The following is an 18,419-nucleotide window of genomic DNA, read 5'->3' on the forward strand; positions in this document are numbered from 1 at the left end:
CTGCAGCTGGTTTCTTTGGACTCTTCTGGTTTTTTGAAAGCCTCATTCCAGTCTCAAGCTCAGCAGTGAAAACCTCCTCCCATAGGAAGAGCAGCCATAAAGACAACAAGCAAGGAAAACACTGGCCGTCAGAACAAAGGACTTACCTGGAGCACAGCTGTCAACAAGAGCACCCAGTGCTTTGCCATCCTGCCAGTTCTGATTGAAGTTTGTGATTGGCAAGTAGGGAATTTTGTTCTGGATCCAGCCCAGTAGCCTCTGCTTAGGAGTCTGCTTCTTTGCATCATCATCGCCTTCATCCTCCCACACTGGCATAGAAATGGAGTAGTGAAGGATAAGGGTCCATATCAGGCCAAGGATCAGCTTCAGGTTTCCATCAACTATGGCTTTGCTGTCTGGAAGACAAAATACATACAACTGATTACCTGCCATTCTAGAGAAAAGAGGTGTGTTTTAAAACAGTGTGCCTGCACTCATGCAGGTAATCAAGGACAAGAAAACTGACCCAGGGCACTTGCAGACATTTGTTCAGGTAGAGACACCCTTCCTCACAGGAAGCATTAGAAAGGGCAAACAGAAAGGAGTCAAAGGACTCAGTGCTCTCCAGCTGTCACTTGCTCTTCAGCTTTATGATTTGTCACTTGCTCCTTCAGCAGGAGAAGTGGCAGTTTAAGATCTCTAGTACTTTGATTTGGATAAGTACCACCTCATATTCTGTAATGGCATTTGTATCTTATGAAAAAGGCCAAACAGCATGTGATGGAGGTCACAAAACCAGCATCCCAATAGGCATGATACACTCCAGGGCATAGATAAGAGCATCATTTAGGAAACACCATTTATATACAGAAACACGTCTCCCACACACATCAATAATTTGCCTTTTAAATGGTAGGGAATAAGATAAAGTGCTGCTCTGTAGTGAAGACAAGCAAATACAGAGTTTAGAATTGGGCTGTATTGGACATATCAAGAACTGTGTACGATCAGCAGGGTGGGCAGTGAAGTCCCTGGACAATTCTTTGCATCATCACACGACATCATCTCTTCACTCTGCAAATTCAGAGCTACAGAAAAGAAGAGCCAGCTTTGGCTTTTCCATATCATGCTCCAGCTTAAGAAAAATTTATCACCCGAGTGGCCATGCTGCTGTTCTGCTTTAAGACACACTATGGAGATAAGTTTATGGCTGCTGGCTATCAAGATCAGATTTTCAAAAGCAAAGTCTGCAGGGGCAGGATGCCTTTCTGCATTGGTTTGGCCTTGTAAAGTGACCACTACAGCTCTGCAAATTCACGTGCAAGTTACTTCAGCTTTAATGAGTCACACACTGGATGCCTCTGTTACAATCAGTGCTGTTACTTTTGCTTTATTGATTTGTTCCTTATTAAACTCTTGAAATTTTGAGGCGTGGATTTTGTTTCTCACACCCCCCTCCCTTTGAGCTTGTAGTTGTTACTCAGGCTATATTACACTGCTAACAGCTCCAGCTGACAATTCCTCTTATTCCCAGCAGAATGTTACAGCACAGCATTTTTTGGTTCTTTCCTCCATTTCAAGTGCAAGCTGTTACAGAAATCCCTTTTCAGTCAACAGAAGTTAAAAGTGACCTGGAACCTTCTGTCAACTCTCCAGCTCCTGCAGCATATGCAGGAGTAAAGACAATTACAGGTGTATCAACTCCCTTTCATGCCACCAGAATTATTGTACAGAAATCTTACAGAGTCCTACCCAGCAAAGCAAAAGTGTTCTGTAACTGGATTGCATTCTCCAGTTCACATCCAGAATGTTAACAGGCAAGTCCTCCAAGATGACCCTCCTTGTGCCCAACACTCACTGGGCATGCCTTACCTACTCCTCTTCAACTGTAGAGACCACAGCAGCAACCCAGCACCATCTTATCAATTCAAAATGATCTAACTTTTAAAGTAAGTGTTTATACAGAATAGTGATCAAGAACAGCAATCACCCTTTAACCCAACGTTCAGGCAAAGCAGTTAATATTTACATGGTTTCACAATAGAGCAGTATGTCCTAAACAGATAATGCTGTAACTTAAGACCTTGAAAGGCATTTGGACTTTCTGGGTAGTTAGTGTCTGGTTTCTAGTCAGATTTATTTGCATGAGATTTTTTAACATCAGTTTTGACTAATCTTACAGGATTACGTGTCTGCCACTTGACTGCTCACTGATTACACATCCAGTCCAAGATACACAATAGATAGCTATGGGGTGATTAAGCCCTACTGGGTTTTAATTACAGGTTCCAAGGTAAAAGTCTACATCACATAAACAGTGGGTCTCCTAGCAACAACTAAACAGGCCCTACTGTTACCCTTTTCTGTCCTCTTTCCAGCTGAGCTACAAATAGGTCAGTGCCTTCCTTCCCCCTGTGCCAGCAGCTCCTTCATCCCACTCCATGGCACAACTACCAGGTCACACTTGGTGCTGGAGCACAGCAATGGCCAGCCCACCTCTGCTCCAGAAATGCCTCCAAGCTTCAGTTTCACATTTATATCCACATCGGCATTTTTACTAGAGGGACACAGCAATGATTTAGTATGCTACAAGCAAGCTCATTTCAGAAAACTATCCAGCATTTCCAGGGAGGAATGCCAGCAGGACAGAACCACCTTGAGTACAATGCTACACACACATTACTCAAGATAAAGAATGGCTCATTTTATATTTATAGCACATAAATAATGTCTGTATGTGGTTACTGCAGCAACCAGCTGCATCTTCAGAGCTGCCCCCAGCACCCCATTGCCCTCTCCAAAGGCACAGCTGGGCTGTGGCTCTTGACCTGAGGAAAACCAGCCTGTACAGGCTTCCCAGCAAGAGCAAGACTATTCCATCTCATCAGCCTCATCCAGAAAGGCTGGGCACAGGGCTGCTGCCCTGATGACAGGAAAAGGTCACCACAGGAACAGGACAGCTCTTCCTCTCTGGGGTTGGTGCCATTGCCACGACTGCACTTTGTTAGCAAGTTAGCAAGCCCTCACAGCCTCCCAGCTTCCTGACAGGCATAGGGATCTCATGAAGTCATTTTTTCCAAGCTAAGGAGGAGGGCTTGTCTGCTTTTATTTGGGGTGGGAAGTAGGCAGGGAGAAGAACTCTTGGGCAGGACAGACCTTATCAGGACCCAGCAGAGCTGCCCACAGGCCCTTCTCACAGGCACCCCACTCCCAGCACTGGCTTACAATCTCTATCACTATATAAAAGAACCCTCCACGTTCAAGAAAAGACCAAAGTCCAGCTCAAAGCAGGCTTAGCTTCCATGCACTGCTGTAAAGCTCAGCTCCAGCTGAACACTCAGCCTCACCAGAAGAGCCTCTGCTTTAGTGCTGCCTTTTTCATTAATTGACTAAAAACATTCAGTACATCTTGGGCTTTTAGATGAAAGTAGCAACCAGGAATACATGCATCCCTTCAGGTCCTGTACAGGGAGCACAGAGCTGGCCCTCTGAACACTTAGTAGAACCAAATTTACAAGCATCCCCCATGAATTCTGAGTGCACACTGCAATACTGCCAAGGTGTAGGGACAGTGGAAAAAATAATATAGTCCAATGACACTTAAGCACCAACAATCATTACTGCAGGCCCTGCTTGTGTCCCAGCTCAGCTGGCCTGCCACTGAATTCCCTCCACTCCCTGGTCTGCTTCAAGACACTTTCTGGCCATCTCAGGCTGGAAAACAGATTACATAAACAGCAGACTTTCGCCACTACTTTCCTACAACAAAAATTACTTTTAGGCATACTTATTACTCACACAGTCAATGCTTTACAGAACCTTTAAAGTCATGATTCTCAACTGCTCCACTGGAGCTCATAGTAAATTTACAGCATAAAGATGCACACTCTTGTCAGTGCTTCTGAACCAAACAGCCCAGCCCCTTGACAATTCATCTCCACCACCCCAGCTGCATCTGGCTTTCAGCTTCAATGAGTTAGGTGGACAGAAACAAATTGCCTGCCCTCAGCTGTGAGAGCATGTTTACTCCACAGCACCAGCCACGCTTCCGTAGATTAAAGGAGCCCTCTCCATGCAGGAGACAGCCACTGGTCCCGGCCTTCCTGGGGCTTGGAGGAAGCAAGCTGCTGGATCTCATCTGCCAAGATCATTTAGCAGGGCTGAACCAACTCTTTACAGCATCATTGCAGACAGCTTTAATGCAACCCTTCTTGGAGAAAGCACAGTCATCTGCATAACTTGCTGTATTCATGTCACAGTGCTTATGTTAACCTCTGCAAATGCCCCTACAGGTGTGGCAGAGAGCAATGTTCCCTGGTTTCCATAGGAGATGTGTGCTTTGGAGATCAAAGTCCCTGCACAGCTGACTCATACTTACTGACAGTCACTGGACTTCTACTTTCAAAGGGCACATTTTTATGGGAAGCCCAGGCATGAAGCAGGAATCCATGGCACAGGCCCTCCCTCTTGCTTCAACACTAGTACTTGGGAGGACTTTAGCTCAACTGGAAACAGGCAACTTTAGAGATGCCATCTAGAAGAGCCAATGGATGAAGGGATTGGAAAGAGGGTTTTGTACTGGTTTTGGTGGGTTTGGGATTTTTTATTATTATTAGAACTAAGAATTTTGTGGGTGTGATATGCAAGTTCTCCTGCCACTCTTGCTGTGGACTCCAAAACTTTGAATGCTGTAAGGTGACCACTTTCAGACAGTCTGCAAGTTCTTATGGCTAGACATGCTGTCCTAAACCAGCAAGAAGCAAAAACCACAGAAATGTTTAAGTTTGGATTTAACACAAACCTTCCTTCTCACCTACACTGTTCAACGTGCATTTTAACTTCAACTCCCCATCTCCAACTTGCTTTCCTCCTCTAGAAGTACCTGATGATAACCCAATATCAACAAAATAGCAGCAGCCATCAGCAAGATGCAGCCCCCACTCAGCTGCAGGCAGGAGCTGCTGTCAGCCCCTGCCAAGGTCCTGCTGTCAGGGTGCATCTCGACATGACATACATGCTGACTGCTGGAGAAAACCTGCCAGCCAGACTTAAACTCTTCTGCAGAACTGAATAAACAAGCATACTCTTTCTTCAAAAAAAAAAGCTCCTATATATAGCCTCCTACAACATTAAGTTTTATGTAGAAGTATCCTGCTTCCTAGTCAGCTATTAAGTGGCTGCTTAGTAGGGTGAACAGGAAAACAGGCTGAACCAGAGCTCATCTGCTTCCATCACACCTCTGAGTCTAGATTGTAATTCTTCCATTTTTATTATCCTATTAACTAAGTGGCAAGCAGCCCAAAATATGGATTATGGCAATTCCATAGGCCAGCAGTACAAACCACCAGTCTTAGTCTTGAAAAGGAACCAATTTTCAACTGCTCAAACTGATTTACAACTGTTGCTCTATACTAAAATACTAATATGATATGTTACACTTGGACTGCTAAAATCACACTCCCCAAAGCAAAAAGAAAGATGTCCAAGTGCAGTGTGACTAGTCTGAGCCAGCAACATGACCATTTTGAGACAAATGTGTGTCATTTTTATGGCTTGAGCCACAAAAATCTCCCCAACTCAACCTACCAAGTAGAGAACTGCCAGTTCTTGATCCTCTGCATTTCTGCTTATAGCTGCCCCAGGAGCCATTGCCAGAACTGAAACCTGGCACTGGTTGGAAGCTTGCACATTTATTTACTCCATTAGAACTCTCTAAATTCTACTTGGAACACATGGCTTGAACAATATGACCTTTATTAGGTCTATAATTCTACAACTAAAAAAAAAAACCAAAAAAGCATTATAAACAAGTTTGTGACTAGTATCTTCTGCTCATGTGCAAGTCTGCTCTGCATTCAGATTAAGCTTAAGTACGACCCAAACTGCGGCAATGCTGCTTGAACTCTGCCCTACAGCAGAGCTGCAAGCCATTCTCTGCTGGACAATTAGTGGAAACAAACTACCGAGGCAGACAGCTTCCTTACTAAATCAAGCTAGTCATACAGACTGTGGAAGTATTGCAAAACAAATGAAAGGACTGAAAAAGCAGCTTTTGAGTAGTGAATTTTATTTTTTAAAATAGTTTCATGGCTGAGGCTGCAGTCAACACAGCTTGTTCAAGATCTCATAGAGCCATCTCAGAAGCTTTGCTGTTGATTTTCACACTGAGAAGTTAAACCACAACCAGCACTGATCTTCGCATCCACCTTCTCTAAAAAGTGGTCTTCCTCTTCTTTTTTATGTCTTCCATATTTAAACTTTTGTTCTATGTATTATATATAGGGAGAAACCAAATCCATGGTTCTCAATACCAAACAAAGGAGAAGTCTCACCAACAGCTCTTATTCCTTATTTCCAGGCATGGAAGGAATTTTGTATAGCACATACAAAGTTCGTATCAATTATGGATCGGTTATGAAGAGACTGTAGAAATTTTAGATCTTGGCATCTTTGAGCATTTCTCCACCTCTAGTTATTCTCACCTATTGTTAAATAGCTACAGCAGCTATGGGACAGAAAAATTAAGCAATGATTAGGGCTTAATCTTCTGGAACAAAGAAAACACCACACTGAGCAGAGCCACATGCCAAACAGAAGTATGCAGATCAGATGGAGCTGAGCAAGCTGCCCAAGGAAATTCTTTGCTGAAGCATACAGTATGTGTTCACAGGCTTACTGTGTCTGCTAGAGACATCAGCAACATCCTCTGTAGGGATAACATGTCTTTAAATCAATTACAGGGGTTCCTCTGTGCTTTGAGAACATACTGCAACCATTTCCTCCAGTGTCCCTTAAGCCCAGGTCCCCAGCCCAGCTGCTGAGGCCAGCACATGGCGTGTGCCCTGCTGTGTGCAGCCGCTCACCCCAGGGAGGCACAGGCTGTGCCCGTCACACAGGGTCAGTTTGTGGGTACCCAGCTGTGACTGCCAGCCTCTAACTGCCACAGGCACCAGTCCCACTGCAGCTCTGCCTCTCAGCAGCATTTGCAGGCAGTGCTGTGACCCCCGGGACAGCTGATCCTCAGAACCAGCCTACCTGAGTCTCCCTGGGCTCTGACTGGCTCCCAGCTGAGCACCCACACCCTGCCAAGGCACAGCCACTCCTCAGCTTCACTAAGGAGCCTCAGGGATTCCAGCACCTGAAAAAGTGTATCTTCAGGAAGCCTAAGTGATACACCATGTACAAGCAGAGATCCACTAAGCTTTTTACAAGGTAGGTTTTCCAGAAGAGGAATGACTTCACTGGAGGGTTGTAAGAACAGTAACTGAGTGGTGATCTAGACATGGGCAGGAGGATGGAAAAGATAATAAAAAGGGTTTTATTTTTTTGCAAGGGACGGAAACCATTTTCTTCTAGGCTTACCAGGGTGACTGGTTATTAAAAAAAAAAAAAAAAAAAAAAAAAAACAAGCAGCAAGATTCCTTTGTGAGACAAATCTTTGGATTTGAGATATTAAACATTACACTTCAGAGGGTTTTAAACTATTAAATAGTGTTTATTCAACTGGAATTGACACCACTTATGTCAGAACTTCAGGCCACTGTTGTATACATCATCCTGTACTGCCTATTGGGCCTCTAGAAAGGATCTCATGAGGTGGAGCTGGCAACTGAAAAAAAATAAGTTCAAATCCAGTCCTTTTAGTCTAAGTTTGGCCAAAAAAGAAAAATCACACAGACTTTTAATACTGTAAAGAATAAAAATAATCAAACCAGTGGAGCTCTCAAGAGCAAAGTACAGATTAAAATAGCTCTGCCCAACATCTTAATAGGTACCCAGAGAACACTCATGTCTCACATCCAGAAGAGAAAGGCATAACACAAAGCAAGTTTAAGCCAGCAGTATAACAGCAACAGCAACCAACCCAGCTTCTCCAAGAGAAACTGAAATCACCCAAGGGGGCTTGAAGGAGAAGTCAAGAATTTCAAAATTAGGAATTCTTAAGGCAGCTGGGGAAAACAGTCAAACTGCGGGTGGCTTATGATCAAATTCCTTAATACTTTCAGTGTGAACACACCTAGGTTTGTGCTGCCTTAAGTGCCACATCCCAAGCTGGATATGAGAAGGTAAACACATTACTCTTACATCCAGAAAGAGTTGCAGACAGGTGTTAGTGCACATCCAACCCTTGCTGTGAATGCTGTCTGCGAGCACCAGGAGGGCTCCGCACTGCCGGCACGCTGCTGGGATGGGATTAGCAGTGAGCAAGGATGCAATACAGAACAATGAGAGCTGCCATTCACTGTGGCTGTTTCAGAGCTGTCTGCTCCCGGCCAAGCAGCTCCCTACTCACAGCTGCAGGACTGCAGCACAGATACCGAGCTGAACAGCACGCAGGAATGTTGTGCCCATTATCTGACATCCTTTTGGGGCAAGGGAAGAAAGGAAGGCGTCTGAATGTTCTGCCTTTGTAGAGCAGTAAGTTGCCATGAGTGCCGCTTTGTCCACAGCCAGCGAGCCCCTCGCCAGCCTGGCGGGGGCAGAGCGCCAGCGCCACACTAACCCCAAAACCCCGGCTCACCCCGAGCGCTGGCACAGCCGAGCACCGGCGGCCGGGGCACGGGAGGCACCACGAGGGCTTTCCCCAGTGCTGGAACCGCCGTGCCCCACCTGCAGCTCCCGCCCCATACATGGCAGAGGCACAGCGGGCTCCGGGCCTGCCACAGCACGACACCGCCCACGGCATCAGCGCCAAAACCACCCCACAATGGGCCCTGTGAGGCCGGCCCCTGCACCAGCACAGCACATTCCCCGCTGCTGAGCTCATCCCAGCGCCCCTCCGGGGCTGCTACCGGCCCCGGGAGCGGCTGGCACACCGCGGGCCCACATGCCCGTGGCTGGGGACAGACTGCACCGAACCAGCAGGTGACGTTCAGCCCCTTCGATGGCAAAGATCCACGTTTCCAGGAAGGAACGAGTGGAAGCTGGGTGGCAGAGCAGCCAGCCTTCATGCTTCACTATGCAAAGGGAGCCCAAGGCTGCATAGGACAATTGTGCTCCCCATGGGCTCGAGTCAGCAGAGCCCCATCCTCCAGGACAGCAGAGCCGGCAAGACTGACTGCATCAGCCTCACAGACAACAGGAGGGTTGGTAAAGCCCCCGGCCAGCACCTGGCAGCCCGGGATGGGGCTGTAGAGAAGGGCTTCAGGACAGCACCCACACAGACACAGCCACAGCAGCCCCAGGTTCAGAGGCGGGTGGAGGGAAGCTCCGGGAAGCCATGGGAACAGCACAGCACAAGGGGTCCAAGGGCTAATTAATCATCCAGGAATAATTTGAGAAGGAAAGTCCCTGCAGTGGGGAGTGAACATGCCAGAATTGGATTTCTGCTAAATGATGGAGGGAGGGGGAAGAAGGCATCCTCCTGCCTTTATCACACTCTGCTGAGAAACACTTGGCTCAACTTTTGAAAGTGACGTGACACAAACTACACCTCCCTCCTCCAGTTATGAGACAGGAGAGAAAGGGAAGGATCCTACACCCCGTCTGTGCTCCCCAGGAGTCAGTACATGTACTGCCATGGCACAGGAAGGCTTCACCTTCCCATCAGAGCAGACAGCTACACCTGAGTCAGCAACACCACTAGCCAATTCACAGGAAAGTAATTTCAGTTTAAGCAAGACGTTAAAATTTTAGTCAAATGTATTATTGTCTACACCCCACAAAAACACTTCTCTAGGAGTCTGATCAACTCAAGGTTGTTTCATTCCCATGTGCAAACAAAAACAGCATGTCCTCACAACACAACGTATGCACACACAACTAGAAAGCCAAGCCTCTATCAGAAAGGCTGAACTGAAAAAAAACAACTGTAGTGCCAGAACAGCGCAAGTGACACAAAGCCACAAACTGTCTCCAAAGCCTAAGAGTGCTGTAACCATCTCTGTAGGATTAAGGTAATCCTAAATCTCAGGTTACTTCAGGTCTCATCAAGGTCAAAAACCTGTCTAGTTCTTGCAAAGACCTCCCAGAGGCTGGCAGAGTTGTTAGTGCTGTTCTGCATCTCACATTAATGAATGAATGTTACCAATCTTCAATGCAGGCGATAACAGGAAGGTCCACCCTCAGGCACTGGAGAGAAAATAATTGGAAGACAGGGCTACAAAAAAAAAAAGATGCCTCAGCAAGACCAAAGAAGCAATATAACAATGCAGAGGTTTCCAGGCACCAAAGTGAACTCTGTGCTACTAACAACGTGTTTATTCACACTGGGGGTAGGTCAAGATAGTTATATGAAACAGCATGTAAAATCTTGCAGAGATAAATGAGCCCATTCAGATAGGGCTGTCTAACATCTCCTGTGTAACAGACGCCAGGCACAAAAGCTGCAAGGGTTGGACTTTGTGAAGCCAAAACCAACACATTTGAAATTATCAGAACTGATTACTGTTTGGGGAAATCCTTGGCCACAACATACCCCAAGATTCAATTTTTCCATTTGAACCAGAATTGCTACACTGACTGTGATTCACTGTGCACAGGGCTGTTCAAAGGAAATCCCCATTCATGCAGCTCTGCACAGCTCAACCCATCTCCACTCTGGTCTGCAGCACCAAAGCACTGAGGATTGGAGCACATTTTGTGGTTTGGGGTAAGTAACACATCAGAGAGTAATGTACCAGTTACTTTAGCTTTACAAAAGATTTGTGGTTTTTCTCAGTTTTGATCATCTCTGATTCTAAGCACTTAACAGCACTGCTCTGTGCAGGCTTGTTTTGAAGCATATAAACCCAGGTACCATCCTACAGATGCTCTGCAGCCCTCTGCAGCTTAAAGACAGAGTTAATCCAGCTATCACTGTCCAACCATTTCCCTGAGAAGCAACAGGCAAGGTAATTAATTTTAACATGCTCTGTTCAGTTTGGCTGGGACAGAATGAATTTTCTTCACAGTAGCTGGAACGGGGCTGGGTTTTGGATTTGTGCTGAAAACTATGCTGATAATACAAGGATGTTTTTGTTACTGCTGAGCAATGCTTACATAGCATCAAGGCATTTTCTGTCTCTCACCCCACCAGTGAGTTGGCTGGGGATGCAGAAGAAATAGGGAGGGGACAGCAGATCCCCAGTGACTCAAGGGATACCCCATACTATATAATATCATGCTCAGCACAAAACCAGAAGAAAGAAGCAGGGGGGACATTTTACATCACCTGTCTTCCCCAGTAACCATTACACATGATGGATGGCTGAACACCTTCCTGCCCATGGAATGTGGTGAATAAATGCCTTGTTTTGCTTTGCTTATTAAACTGTCTTCATCTCAACACACGAGTTTTCCCACTTTTACTCTTCCAATTCTCTCCCCCATCCCACAGCAGGGAAGTGAGTGAGCAGCTGTGTGGGGCTGAGTTGCTGGCTGGGCTTAAACTATGACATGTGCAACTGTACCTTCAGTGCAGATTGGAACAGGCACTTTGGAATTACCCCCCAAATCTGCATTTCATCAGTTCATTTTCACATTCAGACATAGTACTCACTCAACACAAACACACAGCACCAGAAGTAGCCCAAAACCCACACACCCCAACGCCAGAACTGTCCCACCAGCCACTGCCCTTCAGCACTGCTGTGATGATGTGAAATATCTAAAATGAGCCCTTATCCTGTCTTCAAGCTCCAGCCATCACCACAGCATTGCCATGTGAGTGTCCAGCAGGAGGGGGTGACACACAGGCAGGCTGCTTTCTGCAGCTGCACACTGAGCAAGATTTGCAGGACATAGTCACTACAAACACATGCACAGCCTGGAAAGTGTTGCTGCTTTTCCATGACCATTATGAAGGTGTCTTCAAGCTTCTGTGCATAAGTCAGCTAGATTTAATTCCCCACGAGCTTTCACATACAGACACCTACCCTCCACCTCCACTGGAAACCATGACTAGTCCTCTCCAAGAAGGAATGGATTGAAAGGAATTTCAATTTCTTCCTGAAATTCCCATTCTTAAGTAAACAATATTGCGTGCTGTATCTTGATGGAAAAATGCTCTCCCCTCTTTCTGGGAAACAATGAAGCTCAAACACATTTCTGTATGCTTGTACAACACAGTAAACACACTTCCATGTGCACATCCCACCAGGCTGTCCCCTGCACCGTGTGGATTTGAGCCCTGTGTGTTTAACACCCCACACACGACAGCGCTGTGTTTATACAGCTCCAGCTACAAGCCGCTAACATAAGGAATGGACGCTTGGCTCCAGGCCCAGATCATTCATCCCACTGTGGCAGCCACTATCAGCCAGGCCTCTTCTGAGAGGAGCTTTCATGGCTGGAACACGGGGCAGAGTCTGCAGAGGCACAGTGTGCACGGGTGGTCTCCAAGCACCTCAAAGAGGAGCAGCTGGGATTAATGGCACAGCTTGAGCACACATTAGCCCCAGCTGTGGGACACCCGCTCATGCAAACCGTACACCCACAGCTCCCGCTCAAACTCACTCCCTGCACAGCAAAGCTTTGCTTCAAATGTGTGGGTTCTGCATGGCCACAAATAGTCCACGTCCCCATCTCACCCCAGCTTGCCAGCCCCAGGCCCCAGAACTATCCTCCTGTGCCGTGCCAGGGCTCTGCTCAGGGGCCATCCTGTCACTCTCCTAGCAGAACAGAGGCAGGGCTGCCCATCTGACACCATCAGCCTAACCCAACTCAGCCAGGAGCTGCTCAGCCGTGACAAGCTCTGGCTGCTAACAGTTTCCAAACTGGCCAGTGCTCAGAGATGCTACCTTTCCTCTCCAGAGGCTGGGCTTCAAATCCTCCAACTAAAGGCTTCACACAAGTCTTCCCAAACTTCACAAGCTTGCAGATCTCTCCCAATCTTCAGGGACAGCACTCCATCACACACATGCTGACCAAGAAGGGTGCAGGCAATTACCCAAATCCTCACCAGCTGCATGATCCCATTTTTAATCTGCAGACTCACATTGTTCACATTTGCAAGCCTATTGTATTTCACATTTTTAACACAACACTAAAAATGCAGAGCACTGGCTCTAGAGACAAATTTTCTAGAGCTGGAAGGAATAGTTGCAGCAACTTCACAAGCTACATTGCTCTGTCTGACCTCCCATACCTCTTCCAGGTACCTACGAGGTTTGATGCACCATTAGACAACATTGTTTTCAGCAATTCCTCCATTTCACCCTGAAAAATGTTTACTGGTGCACTTTTACTTTCATCCAGCCACAACAAGAGTCCCACATGTGTTTATCTTACTCCCAGAGGAAGTCTGAGCTGCTTCTTTCAGCTTCTACATTTGAGCTTAAATGCTGTAGCTATAACCAGGTACTGCTTCAGAAGTCTGAGTTATTTTTCTTGCAGGTAGAATAAGAAATATTCTGCAGCTTGTTAAAGCCTATGTTTAAGCAATAAAGCTGGTTAATTTAAATATTTGCACTTCCTCTGCCTTAGGCAGTGCTTTCAACCAATAGCTACAGCACTGTGTGTGAAGCAGCTCATTTTTTCTCTTTGCAAATAAAACCTTTCAAAGTGACATAGTTTTATTCAGTTATTTATCAGAAGAAATATTTCTTTACTCAAATACCAAACTCCAAGCTAGGCTACAAAACCACAGCAAAATTTGAAATGTTGAAGTAAGGCTTTATGCCACTAACTTCAGAGGGCTTCCCTGTTTGAGTCAAGAGTCAATAGCAGAGCTTTCCACCTAGGAAATCCCAGACATCTCCACTGTTTACAGGGTCTGAACTAGCAGCTCCTCACTCAAGTCTGCTGCTCATAGTGCCTTCACAGCAAAGCAAACCTTCTCCATGACACAACCCTCACAGAGTAGCTCCAAACTGCCTCTTCCCAGAAAGCAGCAGATTGGGATATACTGCAGTGAGAATCCCAATGGCAAAGCAGTTAATTCCATGGGACAAGGGTTGTGTAATACCCTTGTCCAGAAGTAGCACATGCTTCTATCCCTGTAGCTGCAGATGTCTGCAAGTCATTAGCATGCTCAGCAATGCTCACTGAGCAGCCACAGATCATCCGGTGTGACAGCACCAAGGGCATGCTGAGCCACCCTGCTGTACAGTGGCTGTGAGCTGAATGCAATCAGTGCTTCTTCACTTGTGTATTTGGAGAGAACCTGGACCACTAGAAGACTCTCTCAGGCTCTTCTATGTCTTTTTGGATGCAAAAAACATAACTGGCCACCTAGGAGCTGCAGGCACTCCTGGGTCACCTGAATGTGGCCTCCCACCAAGTAGACAATTCACTTGGTCACTAGCACCTTGATTGAGCAATCCCTGCTCCTGCTCAGCACCCAGGTTAGGCCAGAGAAGTACTATTAGCTCAGGAGCTGGTTTATCAACATGCAGCAACCTCTGCAAGCTGGGGTCTTCTCCAAAGCAGCTGTATTGGGCTGTGGCAAGTCACCCTCCCTGCTCTGGCCACCCAATTTCAATGTCAGTGTTCAGCTGTCCAGCACATATGCTGCATCCTCTGTTAAGAGCATCGAACTCACATAAGTCAGCACCAAACAGCACAGGAACACATGATCACAAAGTACTGAGAGCGTTAAGGTGGCACCACCATAGAGGGTCCTCCAGTCCTGGTTCCAAAACCTCCATGTCTTAGTCGTGACTTCTGACAGCAGCAGTGTCCAGCGCTGGTGAGCTCCAGCTGTGGCACCAGAAGTCACTGCCCTTTAAGCATCATTACAAATTTTCCTGGCAGTCACCAGCCTAAATTTTCTCCTTCTTCATAGCTGCATTTTTACTACATGCCCAAAAGAGTTACCAAAAGCAATAATCCCCAGAGACAACTAAAGCTGTTTCTATTTGACTTTTAATTAGATCATTGATCTTGTTCTAGCGGTTACATGAGCTATAGGATATTTGCATGCAACCACGCTGGTAATCAACAGCCGGAACAAAACTGAAACAACATGATAAAATATCATTTGTGGGAACACTTGGGATGGTAAAGTCTGCTCAGACATTAGCTTGTCCCCCACAAAGGAATTTGGTAACAAGCCATGTCTGGGGAAGTAACAACTGCCCAGAGAGCCACTGCAACTAGAGTGACATCAGCAAACAGCAGCCCTTCAGGAACATCCAGGTGCTGAAGGAGGCTCAAAGATGCCTGGACTTCAGATTACTTGGGAGACCAACAAGCAGCATTACTTCTAGTTTTGCAGAGAAACTCTACAGAAATTCACTGTCTAGCTGTGATGGTGAGGCAACATATGATACCTTGCACCATCAAGATGACAGTTAGACATCAATTTGGTTTAGCAAGCCAGCATTTCCTGTTCTGTAGCAAGGATCAAAAGCAGAGAGATAAATCCAAGATGTGTGTCTCACACCGTAACAGACACAAGGTGTATTTATTATACTGTCAGCTCCCAGTGTGGAAGATGTGTCAAAGACAAATGCAGGACCCTGCACATATACCCCAGCTCAGGCTCTTTGCTCCTGCAGTCTGAGACTAGGGAAACCTGCTCCTATCACTCCCCTTATAACAAAGGGAGGATCTGTGCAAAGCTGAAGCTCACCTCCAAGATGTACCCAGCAGTGTTTTAGCACTGAGATTTAAACTAGTTCCAAGACCTGGCTTGCCAGTATTTGCCTATGGAAAGTCCACTAAAACTGCTGCACCTACTACTGCAAGGTTGTTGTGAGAAAAGGGAATGCAAAACAGTTAATTACACCAATTAAAGGAAACACAGATAGAGCAAGCCAGTATCTAGCCGAGGGGAACACCATTTCCTCTTCTGTGTTTGAATAACCTTCAAATGCACATATCATGAGTGTTTGCCTTCTGCTGCAGGGCCCCAGAGCAGACACAACATACTGTACATAACATAGCTCACCACTTGCTCATTTTGGGCCCACCAACTACGACAGTGCATTTTATGTAGGCTCAGAAATGCAGAATACATTATCTCCTTACGAGAGAGGCCACAGACTAATCAAAACCAGTAGGCAGCCACAAGCACACAGGGTCGTCTGAAATTGCTGTGGGCTGGGAGGTGCAGACACCAGCCACCAGCTTCCTACCCCCAGGTCAGGCTGGGGCAGCCCCCAGGGCCAGACATGCTCACAGCACCAATGCAAAAGACAGGAGTTGGCGTTTCAGAGCAGCATTTAATAGCTCAGCCCAAAGCTCATCACACAAGTTTCAGCACAAAAAGTGTGTGGAAGCACATCAGCTGTGTGTGGACTAGCAGTTGCTCTGCAGCAGAGCAGGCAGGCAGAGGGCTGTGGCCAGTGTTGCAAATGCCTGCACCCCACCCAGGCAAGCAGGATGCAGCAAGAGCCACCCCAGCAGCATGGGGAGAGCAGAGGGTGGCTGACAGCCTCTGCTCAGCACAGCACCCACCCCATGCCAGAACCAACCACAGCAACGTGACAGTGGGATGTGCTGCAACAGCCATTGCCCAACCTGCCCCCTCAGCAGGGCAGTCTGTGCCCACCTCGCCCTCAAGGAGCCATCATTTGGGAACGGTGCTGCCACGCAGCCTGGCCAGCTCATGCCACAGTAATTCAATGCTCTGACAAATAAATGCGTCATGATTTACAGCATGGCCTGAAGCGAGGGAGAAGGAGCCACAGCCCATGATGTCAGTGCAGCCCACAGCCATTTTTGTGCTGTTACTGGGTAATGCTGCCAGGAGAGCTCATGCAACCTGCTGCTGCTGTTAGATGAAAACAGCTGGTACCTGTGCATAGCCAGGGAAGGCCACAGCCTGGATGGTCAAAGCTCTGCCACTACCAACTCACCAGCCTGATCAGTAAAACTTGCTATATTTCAGTCACCCAGACAAATTAACTCTGAAGTATCTGCTGAATTTATGCTTTAAAGTAAGAGATTGCCTTCTGTATTTACTGGTTCCTTCCCATTAGTTTAGTTGTCTATTTCTCCAGGTTGTAAGGAACAGCAAAGGGCCATCTCCTCACTCAGAGGAAGCATCCCACTGGTAACTAGACAGTGCAGCTGCTTGTGTGGCCGCTCTTCTCAGACACTTTAGAGAGACACGGCTGTTTTCTTTCAAGGGCAATATCAGCAGGAGGTTCAAAGAACTTCAGCCCATCACACCAGGGGAGACAGGATTCAGCTACTCCACCCTCTGCTCACTCCCAGGCAGCCCAGGGCAGTGTCTGCTGCCTTACTCACCACAAGGGAGGATGTGCCAGGCAACTCTTGCTTCCCCAGGAACTTGGGCAAAATTTCATTTGGCTGCTGTTTGAAGTGGCCTAGCTTGTATTCACTGACACGAAAAATCCAGTTTATTTTTGCAGTGGCTGTATCCCAGTTACCATGTACAAGAACAGTAGGAACTAGACATAGCATACTTCTCACTGTGGATGTTAGACTTCAACTGCTTGCAGCAGAACAGTGCTTACACAAGGATTTGCAATCCATTAGGTGAACCCAAAGCCCACCACAGCAGATCCAATCCTCACTGTGATGTACCAGATATTATGTAGGCATCTTCAAAATTCAAGGTTAGCTGCAGGAGAGACAGAGAGCCAAGGGGGGCTGACAGACAGGTTAGAGACCACATCAGAGCCCAGAAAACCATCTGGTTAAGATACAGCATACACTTACTGCAAGGCTTTTGAGTACAGAACCGGGATTTATCTCCTAATGATGACCTAGAAGAAAGTCCTCCCTAATAGATTACAGAGCATGAGTTCTTCCTTAGGAGGAACACAAACAAGCAGGAGTGCAACTACACAAACTTTTGCCTTGTGGGGAAAGAAAATCTTTCACCAAGTCCCCAGAAGCAGAACCTAGGGGGAAAAACTCACTGGAGTTTCATGGCACAAATCCAAATAAACAGGCAGAGCTTGCTGAGCCCATTGCACAGAACCTCAGATCTCAGTTGACTCAACTCTGAACCTGAGGTCAAGTTCCCAGGAAGAGCAAGGAGAGCTCTACTCACCCCACCCAGTGGGGGGGTTGCAAGAGGGTCGGGTGAGTATCCACGCTTACCACGCACACAGGCAGACAATTGCAGCTATCGAGAAAAGATACACAAGCAGCTAGTACAAGTTTCACAGACACAGCATCTTCATGAAACTGCTACTCTATTTCCTCCAAACATCACCTACACACACATACTGTTCCCCCACCACTTTTGACCATCAGCAGGAATTCAGCCTGCAGCAAGCTAAGCAGTGCCATACAGTGAAAGCTGTACCACACTGCTCAGATCTCCTAACAAGGGTGGGTGCCTTCCCCTAGTCTTTTCTACATATATTTTGGGGTTGAGTCTTGCCACAACAGCTAACATCCAGCTACACAGCACTTCCTCTGGCAGAGACACACTTGGTATATCCAGTTCCGTTTTTCTTGCCACATCCAAGCTGATTGCAGCTACCCACCCCATCTACTTCCACCCACCATCACTACCATGGTGCACTCCTCCTCCCCATGGCTGGTACTCTAGAACAGGACCCACAGTACTACCAGAGGACACCAAAAAAAGCAAGAAA

At 46.8% G+C, this 18,419-nt stretch overlaps 1 protein-coding gene across 4 annotated transcripts in view; it reads right to left on the reverse strand.

The window, feature by feature from the left end:
* Positions 1–18,419, reverse strand: part of FLNB (filamin B) — a 70,742-nt gene that overhangs the window by 46,899 nt on the left and 5,424 nt on the right. For all 4 annotated transcript variants that reach the window (XM_058031713.1, XM_058031712.1, XM_058031715.1 and 1 more), the window contains exon 2: positions 147–395. In XM_058031713.1, the coding sequence (XP_057887696.1) occupies positions 147–395 (249 nt within the window). The remainder of the gene's footprint in view (positions 1–146; positions 396–18,419) is intronic.

This window comes from Melospiza georgiana, chromosome 11 (assembly GCF_028018845.1).
Source record: "Melospiza georgiana isolate bMelGeo1 chromosome 11, bMelGeo1.pri, whole genome shotgun sequence".
Taxonomy (NCBI): Eukaryota; Metazoa; Chordata; class Aves; order Passeriformes; family Passerellidae; genus Melospiza; species Melospiza georgiana.